Below are 22,647 nucleotides of genomic sequence, written 5' to 3'. Positions count from 1 at the left end.
AGACTAGAGTGGTACAGGGTAAAGTAGACAGGCATAGTGTGAAGTGGCATAGAGTGCAATGGCATGGAGTGGTGTAGAGAGCAGTGGCACGAAGTGGTGCAGAGTAGAGTGGAGTGGTGTAGAGTGGAGTATTCATGGTCTGGTAGCATACTGCCTTCACAGACAAAACAGTTTCAATTGAAATGACCATTGCATTTGCACATACATACAGTTTTACAACTAAAACTACACAGTGCACGGATTAAAATGTTTGGACATTACATTACCTAGTTTATTGATTTGTTTTGATCGTATTAAAGTATTTGTTTTCAACACACTTAAGACATAACAAAAAATGTGCTTCATCTGTACGTCCATGATTCTGATATATTCTGAAATACTTACACAGTTCATTTAAATGTTGTCCTGTGATAAGAGAAAAACTCTTTCATACCCCCATTATCCTGTAAGATTGTCACATAAATCAGCTCACCTTGAAATCAGAGCAAGAAATTAAACAGGCACACTTGGAAGACACTGCCTGGCATTTGACCTTGGTCTTTGAATGCACAGCAAATATGACGAGATAAAAACAAGAATTACAGCCAGCCCTATTTACAGAAAGGGAGAACTAGGAAGGATTCTACGAATAAGGTTTTGGCAAGGGAGGACCAAACTCAAGCTAGCCTGCCTAAAATAAATAAAGGCAGCAAATGTAAAGCAAGAAAACCTACGTTACAAAGCACAAAGCCAATGGCAAGCAACAGACAGAATACATCCCTAGGTCAATTTTCAGAATGTCCTCAAGATGTCTCTAGCAAACCAGACAGGAGAGCTGTCTGGTAGGCGGGAAAAAAAAGGACTGGGCACCAGGTTACCATGGAAAGCATGGCTGCTTACCATTACCAAACCACAATACTAATGCCTGGGTGTTGGAAGACAAACGATTTTGTCCCAAAATTCAGTTCTTCCACAAACAATTTAGGCTGATTTTCCCTTTTACAGTGCTTTGTTTGGCCAAACTTTATTTTATTAAAGAAATATGCTCAAAACCTGGAGGAAGCAGAAATGACAATGTTGTGAATTTTGCTGAATCCTTATTTTCCGGAAAAGTAAGAGAGTAGTTTCTCCTCAACTATGCCCAGTATCCCATTTGTGGTAATTGTACCTCTTCTTTAATTCCTCTTGTGGATATGAGTAAGCTGGATTTACGCTCATTGTGATTTCTTTCCAAATATTGGTACGGATTCTTGTTGGTATTTTGAGATTCAGGCGCCTCAACAGATGTTCATAGTGTTTAGCAAAACCAGCTACAAATGTCTCCAGGTCATGGTCCATACATTTATATTTGTGCTTTCTGCTCAAGTCCATGGTGCTGTTGTGTATCAGGTTATTGCAGCAAGGGTACAGTTGTTGTGGGAGGGTGACAGTAAGTACTGAGAACAGAGTGTGGGGCTGAACCCACCACACTAAATGGCCTTGCTTCAATGTGTGTCCACAGACATAAATGTACCCTCGCCTACTGCCCTGTACCTTCGCCTACTGTCCTGCTTTTCTTATCTGTATAAGCTTTTTAGAGTAAATATATTGGTGGGCAAAGCTCCTAGGGCTCTGTGGCACTGGTAATGGCAGTTTGCAGGCGCACTGTGCATATGTGTTACATATCGCATGGAATATTTCTCACTAGTAGCAAATATTGCAACTGGTGAAAAAACACACATGGGGTTTTTCTCAGGTGCAGTATTTAGCACCTACAGTTGCTTTCCACGTCCATTAAATAGAGATTCCACATGGTGCACAAAAAAAATCATAATTATGCAATATTTAACTAGCGGTATCAGTAATGATTGGTGCAGATTTTCTCCTCAATTTACCACACCACTGGTAGTTGAGGCTTTTGTGTTTCTTGCAGTCTTGGTTGTAATCAGCCAAGGCAGCGCCGCCCTGCTCATTATAACCTTGTTCTCTGCCAAGTGCTATCTTGTAGCACTGTTCCCGCCAGTCTGATTGGCAAGAACGCTATATTTCAAGGTTTCCACCGGTCAGCCAGGTCAGTCCGGCGGAAATCTTGTAATAAGGCGGGGGTGCCCACGTCATGGGGGTGCCGTCGTCCTAGTGAGTTTGGCGGTCCCGCCAAACTTGCAATCGGCCCCTTAGTCATTTTTACCGTGCCTGGTGTTAACACTCACCTCTTCACCATTTTGCTATTACCCGTTATCCACTCAAACGCACCCTACTTCCCCTCAATGACACGTAATTGTCTCTGGTTGTAATCGCCCTCACATGCTTCTGTAGTCTTGCAGATGGAGGAATATTCCACTTGCCAAGAACAGCAAACTTCTGCCTGCCCCTTCTCTGGCACTAATTTTTGCCACTAAAATAAACCCAATAATGGAGGAAAAAATACAGAACAATGTTCAACAATTATCAGTAAGTCTACAGTTTTAGCCTGGCAGTAGCCGCACCTATGAATACAAAGGGGGGTTCATACATTTTTTGCTGAGCATCTTATCCACAAATCAACATGTTTATTTTTGGGGGGGCACTTCTTCAAAGGCAACAGGAATATCTTAGACTATTCTCTGTCAATATGAAACCTAACTGAACTAAATTCAAGCAAATGTGAAACATTTTCACATGTATTACTAAACAAAATAGATCTATTATTAAAAAAAGAGACTACCCTGACAAGACTGAGAATTCCAAGGACCCCTTTCATTTCTAAATAGGATCAGTCAGGGTCACAGTTGATACCTATATTTACAACGTTTGAATATTTGCTGCCCTTTTAAAGGACCCCTCTAGTCCATGGCACACTACTATGGTGTTTGAACATAAACCACATTGTTAGATATGGCTGCAGTGTGCAATACCATACAATCTACCACACAGACTTACTTACAAGATTTTTAGTTAATTACTTAAGCAAAAACGAAAGCGTGTATGTTGCTCTCACTAGATCAGATGCCCCAAATACACTTACAATATTCATCAGAGCAGTCAGGACGATAGGAGTGTTAGAACATAAATATTCTCTATAATGACACCTGAGCATACAGCCATTGCACTGTGCCATCTTCAAACTAGACTTATTAATATGAACTGTGTAATGAAGCATCGTTATCCCCAGTTATAAAAATAAAAATATCCTAACTCTAAGGTAACATAGTGAATGACAATCGGACTAGCTGTCATATTTCCAGGTAGCCTGGATACCGCTAGAGGTTGGAAGCACCTGTGAATATTTGAATCATATATTCAGAACGGGATCCTAGAAAAGCATTATCTTTAAATACATTTTACATAGAGAGGCGGGTAATCCAAGTAGGGTTGTGTATTTCCCCACTCACCTGGTCATTCCTTCCCGCCACCTTTATTAATGTCTGCCATGCGCCTGGACAGAATGCCCACTTCAAGCCACAAATACACAAAGAACTATATTTGGCATTGCAAACATTTTTTTCATTGTGAATAACAATAATTTGAGTAAAATAATAAGTGTCAATTACAATACTTTTGAATGGCATACAGTGCAGCATAGACCACTACCTAAAACAACTTTATTTTTAAATTAGTGTGCCAAAAGTGCTACAAACAATGTGTATAATATCTTCTAGTTATCAAGACTTTTAGCCCTTCATGGTAAAGATAGTATTTCCATCATGACTATAGTACCACTGTCTCACAGAAGAAGTTGGCAACGGTCTTTGTGGTGGATACTCTTGACAGTGGCAAAAAGATCCAGCCAGGGCACACCCTACTTTACAAAGATGTCCCGATCCACCCCGGGATGAAGACACCATTCATGGACTGGCAGCTGACATCTGCTGAGCTTGTCCGTTCTGGTGTGGATCATCCTGCCAGATGATTTCCTCCCAGAGATATCCCTTGCTGGTCCATCACTCTCCAAAGACGGTGATTCTCCTGGCACATGATTCAAGACCCCATACTACCATGCTTGTTGCAGTGCCACATGGCAGTCACGTTGTTAGTCAGGGCCTGCACTGTCCCTCTCTGATGGACAAAAGGAATGTTTTCAAAGTCAACCTAACAGCATGAACCTCAAGACATTGATGTGGTGATTTTGATCCACTGAAGACCACACCCGGATGACAGCTCCAAGCCACCAACAATGCATCTGTCACTAATATGAACTGTAGATGCAGTAGGTAAAATAGCGTGCTTTATGAAATGTTGTTCAACCTGCCACCACTGAAGAACCTGAGCTGTTTCCTTTCAGATGCAGATGTTGTCCGACAGGCAACCCCAGAGCTGCGACCCTTCAGAAACAGAGTTTCAACTACAAGGCCTGCATGTGCTAATGAGCAGAAGGGACAGGAGAATGCTCAAGGCCAGCAGCCCAAGAAGCCTCAGAACCAACCTTACTAAGAGCCAGGATTGAGCCCCTAACATCAAGTTAGTATCATCAATGTGCTGGGCTTGTTGCAGGATTGGAAAGGCCTTTTTACACCACTGCGTCCTGGGTGGCCTCTTGTGAGTGGATAGAAGAAACAGAGAACAGGCGATCCACTCATGTAGTATATGTGATTCAAAGCATATTAGTTATCACACAATCTATATGGGAAATAGTACTGCAGATGGTGCAGTGCTCTTAACGAGCAAACATCTCTGCAATTGAGACCTACACAGTAAAATAGACAGAGGGCTACAACAGCAGTTTAATCTAAAAATTCATTCACAGTTATGGAGAGAATCATATATAACTCGATGTTATAATTTTGACGTTTCAACTGTAGTAGTACTAATGAACACCTCTCATCAGGACAAGGATGCAAACATCATCAGTCTCTAATTTACACTTGTAAATCAATGGTGCAACCCTGTCCATATAGTGGGGTTTATGAAAAAAAATGCATGCTACATTAATCTACAACCTGAAGCGCAGGTCTGATCGTCCTTGTACATACACCATCAACACAGTCATCCACTCCAAAATCACAAATAGAGCTGAAAAGCATTATCATAGAACCCAGTAGCTTCCATCCACGCATGCCTGATCGTGACCCTCATAGCCAAGTCATGGCAAAGACAGTCTGTTGTGTCAAAGCCAGATTTATATCCACATTTTGCATCATATTGTTTGTAAGAAAATTGTTTGGGCTACAACGCTTCTAAAGTCATTGGGACAACTGGCAAGATCTCGCTGGACATGTGTATGGCAGTCCAAGAAACTGACAGCACGTAGGGGCTCCAGGGCCATACTGGTGATAAAAAAATACACTTTTGCTAAATGCATCAATGGGCTTTGACTCCCTATTGGGTGGTGCAGAAGCAAAAAGAACTGGGATAACCTTGTGTGGACACTTGGACTACCAAACGTTTCACAGTCGAATACTAGGTGAGAAAATGTGGGTTTCAGGGGCTGACCTATGTTGTCTAGCTAATAGGTTACTGAGAGGGGAGAGGAGTAGATCTTCATCCAAGATGCCACCAAGGTGTCTATTAAGGCGTCAGGGCTCAGATGTGGAAGACCTAAGCTGTTAGATTTCCACCAACAAATCTGGTTTTGTGTGAATAATTTGCATTTGTAAATGAAGTACTTGTACTGCTCTGAAGATAACCATAAAAGAGGCGCTTTCCTCTGTGTTTGGACCTAGAAACAATTATAATTCAGTCTCAGGAGAAGTGACTAGAATACAAGATTTTGTTAAGCTCAAGCAAAAACCATCAGTGAGGGCGGAGTAAATTAACTGTCTCCTCATTATCGTCATCATTTTATTGTGCATTCTGAAGCCCCTCAACTGCATCTCAATCCGAGCTGTCCATGGCCTCCTGTAGCATCTGTGTCGTGAGAGAGGCTGGGGATCATCCAACATTGGAGGGCGTGCTTTGGTGATTTCATAGCCATCTCATCATTATGGCGTGACATGAAGTTGGACTTCTCTATGACTTAACATGACAGAGGCCCTGCAATGTGGAGTGTGATTGGTCTTGTGACTTGTAGCTGGATCACGATGATTGTTTCTAGCGTGATCATCTCTTGTGGTCTGCCACGTAGAGTTTCGTTCCAGCATTCTGACAGCCTTCCAAGGCATCAGAGCTTATCTGTCTCACAACTTCAAGTCATGACCCGAACCGAGGCACAGCAGACAAAAGCTTTGCAGATCCATGACCAACATCTGCTTCTTGCAGTCATCGCACCTTGGCACACTGTTGAGTTCAGGAAATTTGGCATCAGTGCAACTGACAACGTTGAGAGAAGAACTCCAGATCTGCATCGAAGGAGCTAAAAGAAAAGAACCATCACTTCACCATCACTTTGAGGCAATGCAAGCTCAATGGCGCCACCTACTAGAGTGCAAAAACAATAGCTGTTGAAAATCCGGATCTAGTCTGGCATCTGTAGATATTCTACAGGTAAGGAATCTGTGGGCCTAAGTATCCATTAGCATTCATTTTAGATGTAGACGGTGCAACTTATAATGCTGGAGGCTTTGGTGGTGTAAAGGATGCACCGGTTTCCATTAGCAGGTCGCAGTCAAAATTGATCAATTGAGCCCAACTCTTAACAAACCATGCCTTTGGCAAGGTTTTCTCGTTAATATTCTCCACTGCCTTCTGAAGAAGGCCTTAATTGACTCGAAGTACTCTTGCCATATTTGTTGCTGAACATACTGCTCTCCATTTAGGTATATCACAAGGACATTAGCTGTGCCTAACAGTATGCAATGTCTTGCTATTGGCAAATAAATGTTAAATTACGTGTGACAGACAAATGTCTCAGCGGAGAGTGGACACATCCAGCTGGTTTGTGTGGTACAAGTGGTCTTATCCCCATCCCATTTTGTTTACTTACATTTAGAATCTCCGAAAGAAACAAGAGCACATGCAGGTGGTGCTTTCTTCTTAGAAGAGCAGGTCAGTGTGGCTTCCAACACTTCCACCCAATGGGTAGAGTTAAAAAAAAACAAAGAAAAACAGCCACAAGTGGAGTCAAGAAATGTGGCAAAATACAGCCTATTAGTGACTATGATAGACATGTTTCTGTTAAACCCTTGATCGCGCGGAGTGAATTTTTCAGTTGCCAGGACAGCAGAAAGGGAAAGCACCTTAGAATTTCTTTCAATTGCGTAACCCCACAAAAGTTAAAAACATTTGATTCCCAGGTGCAGAACTACTTTATTCTCTTCCACCTGCTTCTTGAGATCTTCAGTTCCTCTGGTGGTGACAGCTCCATAGTACATATTAGCATCGGTTTTTAACCCTTCCCAACAGCAACTGTGTTGTACTCAATGTCACAGCTCAGGAGACCATTGATTTCGTGACAGTCAGGCTTAGCAAAAATTTCCAAAGAAAAGATGGAGAAAGCTCAGACCACACAGGATACACACCTGAATATTAGGGAGTCAAACTTAAATTTTAGCTGCAAGTAGTTGACTGTGATTATAAAAACAGGAAAATACTTATTTGCTATGCTTATCGTATTTTGGGGACTCATGGCCTCGCCATGCACTGCTAAATACCTCCTATATTATTTGACTCATGACATGCTATGTGACATCTTCAATAATCAGTGCAACATCTGAAATTATATAATTGATGACAACACTGTGCATGGCGGGGCGCTAGTAAAAACATTTACCTAGCTTGTTTACATTTTGTGTGAACCAATGATAACAACAGACACCCATAATACAAACATGTTGAAAATTCTTATCCTGTCCTCTCAACTTTCCTCCTTCTGCAATACAACTTTTTATTTTCATTTCTAACTTTGGTTTTCTTATGTTTTAGCCCTAAAAGGCAGAGAGATAGGCAGAGAGAGGGAAACAGAGACCATAGATACCTAGAGATTAGTACCGAGTTCTGGATCTTACTGTGTCTGGATCTTGTTGTTGTTCCAAAAATGCTGAGAACTCCAACATGTGGAGCTTGCAGCTGGCAATGCTTCGCCCTTGCCGTGGAGGAGATGTCTGGGCACTTGAGAGGCCAGCAGGGGCGTCAAACCCTAAATACAGAGACAATAACACAATTTAATAAAGATAGGGTATGAAAACACAAGAGTAAGACGATAACACCACTGTCCTATCTATTGTTACAGGATATGCCACCTAAAAAAGGGATTTAATTGGTAGACTTTAACAAAGGGAAATGTTGGATGGTTCATGGTCCAAATGGCCATAACCTGGCAAATTTACCCTTGTCAAAGACTGAAAAGTGGGGACTTATACAGAAAGGTAACTATGATGCCTGTGAGATGTTTAGGGGGACTAGATATTTGGCAATGTAGTGCAGTTCAGAGATACATTTCCAGCGGCCACGTTTGTGACAGAAATGCCACCATATGAAGTTACCGGATATGCCCCCTCAAACTGTCTCCTCTAATCAGCCCTATTGTGGAGAACCAAGTAATGTTATGGAGGATAGTCTTATCTAAAGCATATTTTCTCTGCTTCTTGGGTGGAGCATGATAGCTTATAGCAATGGCAGATGGAGATTACAGTAAACTAAATCCCAAACCAGACCCTTAGCCTGGCATATAAAAAAAGAACAGACATTACTCATCTACAACTATACATATGCCCTATTTGATCAAGATTTCCAGGAGTTTTCTGGCCTGTGTAGAAGTTGTAAAATATTACCTTCACTAAAACAATGTTGTTCAACTGTTGTACAGTCACCTACTTCCACTTTTAGGGAAAACTATTGAGAGGTGTGTGGCTAACCTGTTTGCCTAGGTCAAGGAAATGAAAATAATCTTCTGAGATGCTATCTATCTGGGTCTTGCTCTGGCTGCAGCACAAACTCATTGCTGATGATGTCCTCGAAATATTCATGATGGCAGTGTCTGTCACCTGGTGTTGTTTGCACAAAAGGCCTTTGGGATATCAATGCCACAAATGTGCATCTTTGTTCACTGTTTGGAGAACACTCTGTCAGGTTTTCTGTTATGGGAACACAGAAGAGAAATGATCCCACCAAAGTACTAAAGACAAATCTGGATTGTTGATTTCTAAAGAGAAGCTGGAGAATACATTACACCGGCTCTTGGCAACTGGGGCACACAAGAGACTTCAGAGATATGCTCTTTAAGGTGATGGCCAGCAGAGGCAGGGGAGCACTCACACTGTTTTAGGTCCTTATACGCAGCATCAGAACTAGTGAGATGATGCCTGCCAACTCTTTGTGTTTTATAGGGCTCACCTCTCACACCGTTCATTTCTGGCTTTGCTTTCCCTACCACTGTTTTAGTGTTCCCTTCCTCGATTCTTGTATTCCTGTTGCTTATCCCCACCACAAATACTTCTCAGGCTTTCTACGCTTTGTACTAGTTTCCTCAATTATGGAGATTCCAAATTCTTGAACTGAATGGTGGTGGTCTGACTGTGTCTATATGGCCGTTGCTTTGGGGTCCCAGGGCGCTACTATGTGAATGAGGGGCTTAGCATAGCCTACTCTCTTTATGAAATTTGTATGTCATTTGACAAACTTGTAGAGCATTTATATGGCTTTCCTGCTCATAACCTTGTTCTGGTAATGGTGTTATGCAACTTCTTGCTTTAAGGTACAACCAAGACTCTGACTTTAACCAGATCCAGAGCAATTACGTGAAAGGCACCTCCTATGAAGGAATGGTAAATACTTGTTGAGTCTGAGCTACCATCCCAGTATCCTTCTTTCCCTGCGCAGGGACCCTCCCTTAGAGTTCTGCATTATATTTCTAACTCTGGGAGACTGTGGGATTGACCTTCAAATTCATTCTGTCTCATTCCTTAGCAGGATGGGGGTGTTCCCAACACACTCAAACTTACCCGAGAGTCACCACCGTGGAGGATATTATGCTATTACGTCAGGCCATATGGTTCATTGAGGCTGAGATTGTTCAGCACTTTCTAAAGTTAAACCCATCAAAGACAGAGTTAGTGTTGTTTACAAAGAAAAATTAGCCTGTTTCAATTCAGCAAGCGCATCGGGAGATACCCTTGTATTAAATCCACTCTCTCATTCTAGTAAGTCTCTAGAGTTCCCTCTTGACTCTGAATATCCCAGCCACTATTTATCCCTCTATTAAGTTTCTTGGGTTCCTCTCTACTCTGGTTTATGTAAAATATATTTAACATAATTTTGTCCCATGCTTCTTACTATCTCCATCTTCTTGCAATGGGAATCTCTTGTAATTAGGAAACACTTCATTTACAAAAAAAATGCTATTCTAAACTGTATCAAAATCTTCTTTGTAATCGGGAACATACATGAAAGACTGAACTGATATCAAGCAACATATTGGTGACTTAACCAGGTTTCTTTGGTTGTATTGACCACACTTTTTACTTCAAGACATTGGTCACAGATGCTCCTTGTAGAAATGCTACATAGATCATCATTTATATATGGGTTTTAAACAGAATTTGATAGACACTTTATATAAGGGAGTGTCTCTCTGTTGCCTATTGCCACATTGATTAAATTTAGTTTCTAACTAAAGAAGAATTCGGGTGGACAAAATAAGTAATGGGGACAGAGACTTGGAATGTTGGCCAATTACAAATAATAGAGACAATGAAGGTTTGCGTCTAGTAGTCTCCGAACGTAAACACCTTGGTGCAGACTAGAGGGCCTACTTCCTTTAAAGATAATGGAAAGGAAGGGGAAATAAGGTAATACATATCCTAATGTATTATAGTGCAAGCAGATATTTCATGGACATTTGAAGAAGATGATCCCTTTTCAGGCAAGTTAGGACACTGAGCACTAAATCAAGGTTTTTATGGTGTTTCACCAGAACTGCCCCCTTGAAGGGTAGGCAGTACAGTTTACAATAAACTTACCATTCACAAGCTCTCTGTAATGGAACCTTGTTGAGTTTGTCAAAATAATGAACTTTAGTGATTAAAGAGCTGCTGAATTATTAATTGAAAATAAATGTAGGGTTCAAATTACAAATAAAAGACAGAAACAGCACATTTATTTTGTGGATAGCATTGTTAGGAATTCAAAAGCAAACCGAAGAATAAGTAATGATTTGTGGATCTTCAAACGAGGATCTGTTTGGCTTCCATGTGATTGGTGCACCTCATTTGTAACCTATTTTGGAACCTTTATGTTTATACCATCATAATCCAGTGATTTACCAGGGACAAGGAACTGTAATATCATATTTTTGACTCTTGTAACCCAATAAATAACCACTTAGTAAAACTTGTGAGCATATAATTTGTGCAATAATACCAAGTCCAAATCAGAAGTAATTATCTCTGCTACATAAGATAGGTAGCTCACACAGTGAAGTTTGCAGTAGTTTCATTCAAAGGATATCAACATTTGACTTCTTGTAGAACCCATATTTGGGCCATAGATCTGCTTCTAGGAGCTTCAGTAACTTAGGGAAAACATACACAGTCATAAAGAAGGATATCAAGTTACTTGTTGAGTATCTTGTGTATCATGTAAAGGCGCAATTTGTCAGGCATTGCAAAAAATAACCTGCAAGACCTCATCTGTTTTTAGATAATAAAGGAATGGACCTGTGTCCACGCATTAAAGTCACCCTTACAATGTTATAATTAAGACCAGTCACTGATCTATCATTCGCCCAAGAGAATCCCTACACCTGGCCCACATTCCCAAAATATAGCAATGATCCATCCTTGCATCTGATTAGACTCCACCCACCCTTGATAATGGCACAGACTCTGTTTTTTGCTGTTTATCTGAACTTTCGTAAGGTTACCATAAAGCTGTAGGAAACCTTTCAAAACAATTGAAATAAATACCTGCTCTAAATTCAGCACATCACCTGACTTTGATTGGATGAGACTCTCATTTGAGTCCTGAATAATAATGCAAATAAAGCACTGACGAGGTTGATGAGAAAGATTTCTCATGATACTATCACTTTGACTAACACAACTTACATACCTGGCATATGAAGAGGAAGTGAAGTCTGCACAGCATATGTCTGTTGAGCAAAAGGTTTCACACTAAGAGAGAACATAAGAAAAAAACAACATGATTTGTGAATGAATGGATGAAATTACTCTGATCCGAGTCAATCAGTAGTTTTATGTGTGACAGCCAAAATATCATAATCTTATCAAATATTTCATGTGCATTATACATATTAATGTTGGTTTTTTTGCGTCCGTGTTAATGCTCAGTGTCTCTGCTATTTCACAACAATGTTTGAAAAAGAGAACAATACAAGAAAGACCGACATCAGCAAGGGAGCAAACAAACAAAAATATGAAGTCCAAGCACTTAAAAAACAAAAAGAATGAGCAGGCACTGCCATTGGAAAGAGCTTTGGATGCATCATTAATGCCTTTTTCCACCATCCTCTGGGTGATCTGGTGTCTTGGATGATTAGCGCTCTCCTGCCTGATAATGCTAATACATGTAGGTGCTACATAATGGAGTAGAATATTGAAATACAAATTATTGTTTCTGTTGGGCTCTAGACCATAGTGCCGGGATGTGAGGCAGTGTTCGCCTTTCCTTTATTCGATACGGCTCCCTCGAGCCGATGAGCTCTGGTTGATGCATCTGCATTCAGTGAGTGGTACAGAGACCTGAGAAGTCTGTGAGCTGCATTCTCAGCACCTCTAAAAAACATGTTAGTCTCTACTGAAGAAGGACAGCAGTCCTGAAACACGTGCCTAGAGATACACAGCCCTGGCTGCACCAACAGTGCTGAAAATTAAAGACCTTTACTGAAGTAAGTGTAACCGTGCACCACATTTTCTTGGATGTGAGGCAGTGAGCTTCTTTCCATCTTTAAAAAAAAAAGATTAGTAGCTCGGGATGACTTTTATTCAACATAAGCAACTAATATTAAAGAAAGGGTTGGAGACCATGGATGAAATTTAGGGGTCGCCAGGAGTTGTAGCTGCGACCTCTGGCTTACTCTTTGTAACCCCTGGCACTGCCTTTGCGACCTCTGGCTTACCCTTTGTAACCCCTGGCACTGCCTTTAGGACCTCTGGCTTACCCTTTGTAACCCCTGGCACTGCCTGTGCGATCTCTGGCTTTCCCTTTGCAAGCCCTGGCACTGCCTTTGCAACCCCGGGCTTGCCCTTTGAGACCCCTGGCTTCAGAGGAGGAAAATTCAGTGCTAGGAACACGGGGGCAGCAGGAGGTCAGTTGAGGCTCCACTCTTTGTTTTCTGTCAATTCTTATTACACTAATTAGTATAATAAAAATGTGAATATGCCCTCCCCTGTTAGCTGAGGTAAGTAAAAATGCTTTTAAATGTATGTTGTGTGAATAAAAGTGCACCCTCTCAGCGCTGTGCTGTGTCTTTCCTCCCCATGCCTTTCCTGCGTTCACTCAAAGCGCATCTTTGCTGCAGTCCCATGGACACAACATTTTACAAATATCCGTCAATAATGGCTCTGCATAAACGAACGAACCAAGGCTGCTTCTGGGTGTTTGCATGTACTTCTAAGCACTATCCCCGCACATCGCTTAATGGACCTTTAAAGTTATGAGCAGATTGAAACTAGTGACTTCCTGGTCATACACTGAACACTCAACTCACAGAGCCATCTTGAAAAGCAAACAACGTGGATCTCCAGTCTAGCTCATTATTTAGGAAAATAAATGAATCAGTAATGTTCAGCATAGGGAGGGCACTACAATTAAACAAGTTAGATACTGAATGCGCAGACACAATATAGAAAAAGCCAAGGTTTATTTATGGAATTCAGGAGAAACAATGTGTATGTTGCCGGAGATGCTCACTGAGCCAGAATGACAGTCTTAAAAATTAAGCATCAAGGTGTCAGAATGAAAATAAGTCAGTGCTTAAATTGTAACAGACGTGGTTATATATGATACATTTCGCATTCTCGGTACATAGCTTGGTTTAAGCTTGAATGTAAAATTATATGGTGAGCACTTAAACCCACCGACCAATCTGTGGGGCCTCAGCTTTTTAGCGTAAAAGTCTCTTCGGGCATACACTTGAGCCACAATAAATATGTGATAAGGACACATATATCATGTCTGTGAACCAATGTGTGTGGCAGTGATATAATGGGATAAAGATATGAGTGAGCAGGGCATGCTATACTATATTAGACTTTCACTAATGAGAAATGTATCTGGAAAATCATTTTACAATGATATTCATGTGTTCGCATAATTAATGAAATAATCTCAAAGATCCTCACCACTACTCATTCTACCCTATGTATACTCCCCAATCTCGGAGTCAAATGGTACCTGAGCTCGTCCTGTAATATTCACTGCACTGATCATACCTTAAAGCCATACAAATGGTCTCAGGAAACGCCTGAACGGTGAAATGTCATTTTACCAGAGGATGCAAACATTGTTGCATCTGTGGATCCAGATTGACATACAGTTGCCCAGCAGTCTTACAGCACCCATAACGCAGCTACAGTCAGCTGTCTCTATAGGACTTAGTCACATTGTTCTGACCTCATCATAATCAGTATTCCCTCACCATCCATTCATTCTCATTCACTTGCTCTACTGTAATCTATTCCAAGCACTTGCTGATTACTTTGGTAAATACCCCCGCTCTGGGATCCACAAAAGCAGGCCCACTCTCCACAGTTTGCCTATTGTCCTGGGATAAGTCAGCACCCCCCTTCTTTACAGTCTCCCTGAATGTCCTTGTTATTTCCAACTCTGTAAAGCTCTTCTGTGCCCTCGTCCTCACCTTCCGACCTCATGTCATCAAACCTCTGGCCCTCTCCTCCTGTGTCCTCACCTCTTCCTGTCTCTCACTTATTCAGCCTGGCATTGTTTGCAAAGTAATCCCGCTCCAAACAGAACAATGTCCCACCACACCCTTCCCTTCAACTACAGTCTGGTACCCAAGACCACATGCAACGTATACTAACACCCGGCAGGGCCCAGAGAACCCAGACCGGTGTAAGTCATCTTTTACAAACAAGTGAATACTTAAAATATTCCTACAGCAGTGACATGAGACAGAATTTTTAAAAGAAGACTAGAGCTGAATGTTGGTGTTGTAGTGCATGATACATGAAATGGCCCTGAAGAATTGCTGTGAAAAAAATATGCAGTTCGTTGACTGGTATTTGTAATCAGAGGGAAAAATAATATAAAATAAATATTGAATGTTTACGCCTTTTTGAACAGACGTGGAATAAGGACAACCAATAGGAATGCCTTTCCTAAACAGAAATCATATGATTAGATAGTTTTAGCGATACATGGACCAATACCGTCTACTCGCAGCTGCCCTTTTCAATAGATACATTGATGTATATTTTCAGGTAAATCGATTGCCTTTAGATGGTTAAGGCGATAATGGTCAATTAACACATTTTACTTTCCCAGTCAAAGGGAAATATCACTTGAGGACATAGATTTCCACAGTTACTAAAGTGCCATGATCATGATTAATAATTGTCAACAAAAGTTGATCCTGGGCAAATGGGTTAATGGCGCTATCAATGAGTAGTTTAACCAAACACGTATGATAGACTAAAGCTTTTGTTTCTAGTGCCTAGGTGCATCTTCAATTAAATCAAGAAGAAGGTTTTACTATACTTTATTGAGCTAAATGAATTTATTAACATTGTAAAAACTAATTAGGCTAAAAAAAGGGTCAAACAATTGTTGCAGATGCTAGTTTAACTGCAGCATTAACTGAATGCCACTTTAAGATATGTAGAATCAGAATTTAAGGGGAAAGTGGAGGTTAGACATAAAAGATTTCATAGAAACACCTAGGGCCTGATTTAGAGTTTGGTGGATGTGTTACTCCGTCACAAATGTGACTGATACCCCATTCACTGTATTAAGATTCCATTTTATCCTATGGACATCGTAACATGGCGGACGGGATATCCGTCACATTTGAGATGGAGTAACCCGTCTGCAAAACTCTAAATCAGGCCCTTCATCATTTATATGAGATTGAGTAAAAACAGACTCCTCTTCTACTCTCTGCAGTTAACAACCTCACCCGTGCAACACAAGAGAATGCATTGACCAAATTAATAAGGATTAATCTATCAATAAACAAGGGAAACCCTAAGGTGGTGAGATTTAATGTGAAGTTAAGGAAAGGGAACCTTGTAGATGAACATTGAAGTCTTAAGGTGGTGCGCTACTACAAGTGCATGTGACTCAGGAGAGCACAACATAACTAATCAGATAAGCAACCTGGAAAACTGCAGTCAGGGACATCAACGCAGTCTCACCCGTTGTCACCGTAAGACAGGGCTCACAACAGGTGCCAGTAAACGCAGATGGGGCAAGATGCATGTTAGGACGTGGTCATAAAATTATATATGCTTCCTTGATACAGTGCCTTCCCAGAATATTTCCATGTCTAGTGAATTACTTGAATTAACGTTTATGATTCTGAATGCAGCAACGGTAACATTCCATGTTTCCAACCAATATGGAGGATGTTCTGAATGTAGAGATGTTGGACGTTTTTGCTTATGCTGGGTCATCCCTAATTTTTTTGCCTCCTGCCTCCTATTTTTTCTGACCTGTTGCTGTTGGCTTTTGAACTCTGAGCACTTTACCACTGCTAACCAGTGCTAAAGTGCATATGCTCTCTGTGTAAATTGTATGTAATTGGTTTATCCATGATTGGCATAGTTGATTTACTAGTAAGTCCCTAGTAAAGTGCACTAGAGCTGAGAGGGCCTGTAAATCAAATGTTACTAGTGGGCCTGCAGCACTGGTTGTGCCACCCACATAAGTAGCTCTGTAATCATGTCTCAGACCTGCCATTGCAGTGTCTGTGTGTGCAGTTTTAACTGTAAATTCGACTTGGCAAGTGTACCCACTTGCTAGGCCTAAACCTTCAGTCCTCTTACATGTAAGGCACCCCTAAGGTAGGCCCTGGGTAGCCCCAATGGCAGGGTGCAGTGCATGGTTAAGGTGGGACATATAGTAATGTGTTTTATATGTCCTGACAGTGAAATATTGCTAAATTCGTTTTTCACTGTTGCAAGGCCTGTTCCTCTCATAGGTTAACATGGGGGCTACCTTTAAATCTGATTAAAGTGTAGATTCCCTTTGGGAGCGGATGGACATGTGGAGTTTGGGGTCTCTGAGCTTACAATTTAAAAATAGATCTTTTAGTAAAGTTGATTTTAAGATTGTGTGTTTGAAAATGGCACTTTTAGAAAGTGAGCATTTTCTTGCTTATACCATTTCTGTGACTCTGCCTGTTTGTGGATTCCCTGTCTGGGTCAGTTTGACAGTTGGGCTAGCTGCACCTCACACTAGACAGTGACACAAAGGGAGCTGGGGTGTAGCCTGCATATCCTGATGAGCCATCTGTGCTAGGAGGGAGAGGAGGAGTGGTCACTCACACCTAAAAGGGCTGTGCCTGACCTCACACAATGCTGTGTCCAACCCCCTGGACAGTGTCTGGGGGCTGGCCTGGGAAAGGCAGGATTTCACATTCAAAAGAGAATTTACTTTGAAGTAGGCCTACTTCAAAGGAGAAATTGGGTATAAGAAGGGCACCCAAAACCACAGACTTTAGAAACACTTCTGGAAACAAGAGCAACCTCTGCCTGGAGAAGAGCTGAAGAGCTGAGGAAGAAGAGCTGTCCTGCCTGTGACTGTGCTTTGTGGAGCTGTCCTGCAGTTGCTGCTTCTGCCAGAGTAAGAGGGCAAAGACTGGACTTTGTGTGCCTTCCATCTTGAGAAGAACTCTCCACGGGCTTGATTTAGAGCTTGCCTCCTGTTGTTTGAAGTCTCCAGGACAGCAAAGACTTATCTCTGCTAGCACCTGGAGTCTCTGGAGAGACTCCTACTCTGCCCTACAGTGCCCATACAGTTCCTGGGACCCAGAAAGGAGAAGCTGGCAGCCTAAGAGGAAGAAATCCACGCACAGAGCGCCGTACGGGGAAAAGATCAACACAACCCCGATCTGCAGGCGAAGAAGAGACGCGCCGCCGGCTCCGTGGCTGAAAATCGACCGTCACCGGAAACGCGACCGAAGAATCAACATACGGAGCAGGAGAAGCGACACGCAGCATCGCTGATGGAGGCTGGGAGGTCGCAACCCGCGCTACGTGGTTTTCGGATCATCGTGCGGCTGGATTTCTGACGTGAACCATTGTTGTGCACGCAAAAACAACGCAAGGCCTGCCTGAGCCAGTGTGTGGACCGAATCAACGCATCACTCTCGTGCGGAGAGAAGAACCGACGCATGCAGACTCGACAGAAGGGGGAAACAACGCAAGGTCTCGCTCGTGAGTGTCATTTTGTAGTGTTTTCATTAAGTTACTGTGTGTTTTGGTACAAATACTTTACAGCTAGCACTACGAAGTTAAGCCTATTGCTCTGCCAAGCTACCAAGGGCGATAGGCAGGGGTTAGCTGAGGGTGATTCTCTTTTACCCTGACTAGAGTGAGGGTCCTTGCTTGAACAGGGGGTAACCTGACTGTCAACCAAAGACCCCATTTCTACAAGAGATTTGCTCATTTTTCCAGCCAAGAAAGGGGCTGATGTCATGTAAGACTGTGCACCTCAAATGGGAATGCAAATTAAATGGTTAGTGGCTACAATTTTTGAACTTTCTGTACATTAATACGCTATCCAAGAAGATTCTTGTTTCATTGCTTTCCATCTACTTGTGTTTCACTCTGCTTGATGGAAGTTTCCTCTATGACCATTATTGTATCAGTTTTTCCTTTGTCTCTCACTTCAGGGCTTGGAATATTTTAGTTGAGGATGGCTTTCACCCAGAAATTCGACACTATCATTTAAGGATATGGAAGATTCTACAAGATCAATATTGTGTTTCTGAAAGCTAACTATTTGAACAATTCTAGATGAGTTGAATTGCTTCATGATGCAACATTAAAAAGCCTTTCACATGAAAGACTTGGAACTCGGATATTGGTAGGGCTATACAACCATTCTCCAAGTTACATTCATTGTCCTTTTACTATATGGTAGTTTCGGTGACATACATATAGAAATTGCATGCGTATTACACTAATGCTATAAAAGGAGCTGGAATCTAAGAAAACCATTGTGTTATGTGTTACAGGAGAATCACTTAATTTGCATAATGTACACATATCTGCAGAAGGTTGTCCAACTCTTAAAGATCATAAGGCAATATCCTAAATATAGTTACTCCCAGAAGACTGCTGAGTTAACATTGCCTTTCTTTACTTCTGATAGGACCAGAGATATGTAATCTGCAGAATAGGAGAAGAATCCATACCAGGGTCAGACAAATGCTCTATGCAGGACTTGAGATATTTCCCAATCCCTCCAGGTATCGCTTACACTAGCCTCTTTGGTGACAAGGTGGGTGAGCTGGACCAGTGTCAGAGTCCTGATACTCACACAGTGGAACTTCCAGTCTGATAACTGCAGAGCAAAATTACACAATTCTCAAAAGGCAGTGATGATTAAACCTTCCTTAAGTGTTGCATGTGGTTTGAGAAATCGGCAGTGTGTGGTGAGAACTGGGTTGATACACCAATTGACTGAGATTAGAGGTTAGCGGAAGTCTTCTAAGAGAATTGTTATGTGTCTGGAAATATAATCACACATGGTAAGGAAGGAAATGGGATGAGCAAATCTGCAGTTAAAAGCTAAAAGTTACTCTGGCTAAAACCTTAAGCTAGTGGGAGTTTCTTGGGGGCAGACAGGTGTGAAACTAATTCAACATTGGGCATTGGTTAGTGGTCATAATGGAACACGTGTATGAGAGGGAAGCTGGGAGATAATGGGTAGCTGAATCTCTTATAAAGTCTACCAGGATTAAACTAAAGGATCCAAGTCATATTTGTAGAAAACAGTGGAAAGATTAGACAAAGGACTTTAATAGGACAATGATGATATAATATCTGAAATATAATGTTAACCTACGAAGAAAGCCCCAATCACATTTAGACAGTGCAGTGATTCAGAAACTATATTGCAATAGAACTGTAATGAGAAGAGCAAGTAGTCTAGATGGGATATCTAGAGAGTCCATGCCCAGTGCAAATAAATTGGAAAACTTCAGAGACAGTGTACATATTTTAAATATAATTTTACTTTATCGTGCCAAGCATGTTGTTTAGACTGTGATGGTTCAGATTAATAATACAGGACTAGGAAAGAAGAGACTTCAAAAGGCAATGACAAATCAGAAGTAATTGTTTGTAACTGCAAGGTTTGCTTATATAGACTTCTAAAATAGGGGAGCTGTGTGGAAACAGGTAGAAGGAGCAGTTTTAGAGAGGAGAGAAAAGGAAGAAAGATGGTCACAGAAGGGATAAACATGTATGAATTGTGAAGGCTGCTGAAGTTCACTAAAATGTGTGTGGGTGAACCTGGTTAAGTATCCTTAGAAAGTAAGGGCCTGATGTGCAAAGATGGTCACAGACACGCTGATTTGCAGTTTGCAATTGCAAAAATGCTTTTTCTAATGTACCAGTCCCATTTTAGAAATCATTAAACTTTTCCAGGCTCCTAAAATGGGACTGCGTTCCCATATGGATACTGAACCAGTATGCTACATATCAATGTTTTGTGACCATAATACGGTAACAAAACATTGAAAAGTTGCCAACTCACGAGGTGGGGTGGTAATCCCTTGTGGAACCCTTTCCCCTTTGTGAATGTAAAAAAATGTTTCTAGGAGAGTGGGTAGTGATCCAGGGAACCACTACCAACTTTTAAACATTTTTTTCTTTTTAAAGTAAACTTTTTTTATTGCAGCACCATTAACGAAAACCAACTGCATTCAAACAAAAATTCATTTTATTTGAAGGTGATCTATCTCTCTGATGGCTTTGAAGATCCCTTAAAGAGAGAAACAGCATTAAATTAGACCGCAAAAATTGAAATTGAGTCTAGTTATATAAGGGAAGATGTTCTTCTACTTAGTAGGCATTTGGGACATAAAGAGGATTGGGTCTTTTATTGTTTTTTGTTTTAAGTAGTATCAAAACATTGATAGTTACATAAAAAATATTTAGAAGTTTCTTATAAATATACAATTATAATGATGAAATAAAACAGTAAGCTCAAATCGTAGATAGATAAAAGCGCGAGAGAGAAAATAATTTATGCATGACTACATCAGAATGGATTATACTCCCATAGTTTCATAAAAAGCATCCCATATCTCAATTTAATAAAAAAAATATTTTACCTTAACTGTTATATTTAGTGACCGGATTAATTCTTTTTGAATAGGTTAATTAAAAAAATTAAAGTTCTCCCTTTTTTAACTGCCAATGAGCAAAAAGTGCCACATCTTTTGTCTTTCGACAGCTGCAGAATAAGTGAGCGGGCTATTGATGTAGCAATAAAAACAAACTTCTGCTCCACCCCTGAAAAGATACATTGTTTGAAACATAAATTTAAGTAGACCAAACAAAATAGTAAAAACCACTGGTGGAAACGAACAGTTCAACTGCTAACATATGAAGGAGAATAACTGATTCTAAAATGCAGAATGCAACGGGAAAGACGCTATACAATGAGACGGGCAAGTGGCTATACAATGCAGCTGGTACTATTTAATCTCCTTATTACATATAAAACAATGATTTGGAGTGGGCAGGTAGTATTTGTTTATAACCTTTGGAATATAGTAGAGAAGTCAGTGGAAAAATACTCAATTTTCCTAATATTGGCCGCCCTAAATAATTTATAACTGTATTGAGATATTCTTTAAAGGTAACTCTAAGCCACGCTTTTCTCCTCGACTCTCTATAAATGCTTTTCAAAAAGTGAAATATGCTGACTTGTTTTCAAGCGGCTCCACAAGCAGTTAATAGCTCTAAGATAATATTTGCAGAGCTTCTTTAAAATCATGTTACCTTTCTGTTCCACATAAACTGCATAGAGTTGCAGTAAAGTTTTAATTCTCAAAAAACGAAGCCCAGGCCCATACCCACACAAGTGTCAGAAATACCCACCCGTCCCCAAGTTTTCCACAAGGAGTTGTATTTCAAATCAGCAATATTTAGAAATTGCAAATTGTTCAATTTTAAGATGTCCTTGTTGGAAAGTAACAAATTAAATCATCTTCAATAATCTAATGATAAAAAATCGTGACAATCTGGGATAGTATATTCCCTAAAAAAGTAATTCTTCAGAAAACAATTTCTTGAATAGACTCACAAGAAGATTGTTTTGGCAAAATAAACAATTTCAGAAAACACCTCTACGATGTCCAAGCTAAATGGTAGGGTCCCACTATATTCTTGCACCAGTTCTCCTTCACATCTGTAAAGAGCAGCTTGCATATAATACACACCTGAGAGTAAACCATAACTAATTTCCTGATGACACGCAGATGTAACTATAAACAACTATTATCAACATCAACATCCTAAGATGCTGTATTTGCAGGCTCCAGTCTTGAATGAAAGACAACTTCCTTCTTCTTAACGCAGAAAAAAATGAATTTCTTCTATCCTCATCCTAGAAAAAGCTTCATCCATTCTTTTTGACCCTGTTCAATCTGAATAGCTTCAATCCATCACCTGCACAATCAGTAAAATCACAGGGGTTCAGAGTTGATCTTGCCTTTGCGTTCATTTCACTTAATAACTTGGCCTAGGGGAAATCTTAATTATGCCGGAGTAATCATAGTAATTTCACAACAGTCACAAAAGTAACATGAAATTATAAATTTACATGATTATGCCTGCTCGTGTAATTCAGGGTAAATCTGAGCAAAAATGTCTACTGCAAAAGCGTAGGAGGGTCAGGGGC

At 40.7% G+C, this 22,647-nt stretch overlaps 1 protein-coding gene across 1 annotated transcript in view; it reads right to left on the bottom strand.

Moving 5' to 3' along the window:
- TEAD4 (TEA domain transcription factor 4) overlaps positions 1-22,647 on the bottom strand; it is a 421,536-nt gene that overhangs the window by 102,059 nt on the left and 296,830 nt on the right. Inside the window, exons 6-7 of the mRNA XM_069227506.1 lie at positions 11,860-11,921; positions 7,818-7,948 (exon numbers count right to left, since the gene is read on the bottom strand). Coding sequence (XP_069083607.1) covers positions 7,818-7,948; positions 11,860-11,921 — 193 coding nt within the window. The remainder of the gene's footprint in view (positions 1-7,817; positions 7,949-11,859; positions 11,922-22,647) is intronic.

This window comes from Pleurodeles waltl, chromosome 4_1 (genome assembly GCF_031143425.1).
Source record: "Pleurodeles waltl isolate 20211129_DDA chromosome 4_1, aPleWal1.hap1.20221129, whole genome shotgun sequence".
NCBI classification, from domain to species: Eukaryota; Metazoa; Chordata; class Amphibia; order Caudata; family Salamandridae; genus Pleurodeles; species Pleurodeles waltl.
This window is presented reverse-complemented; position numbering and strand designations above follow the sequence as displayed.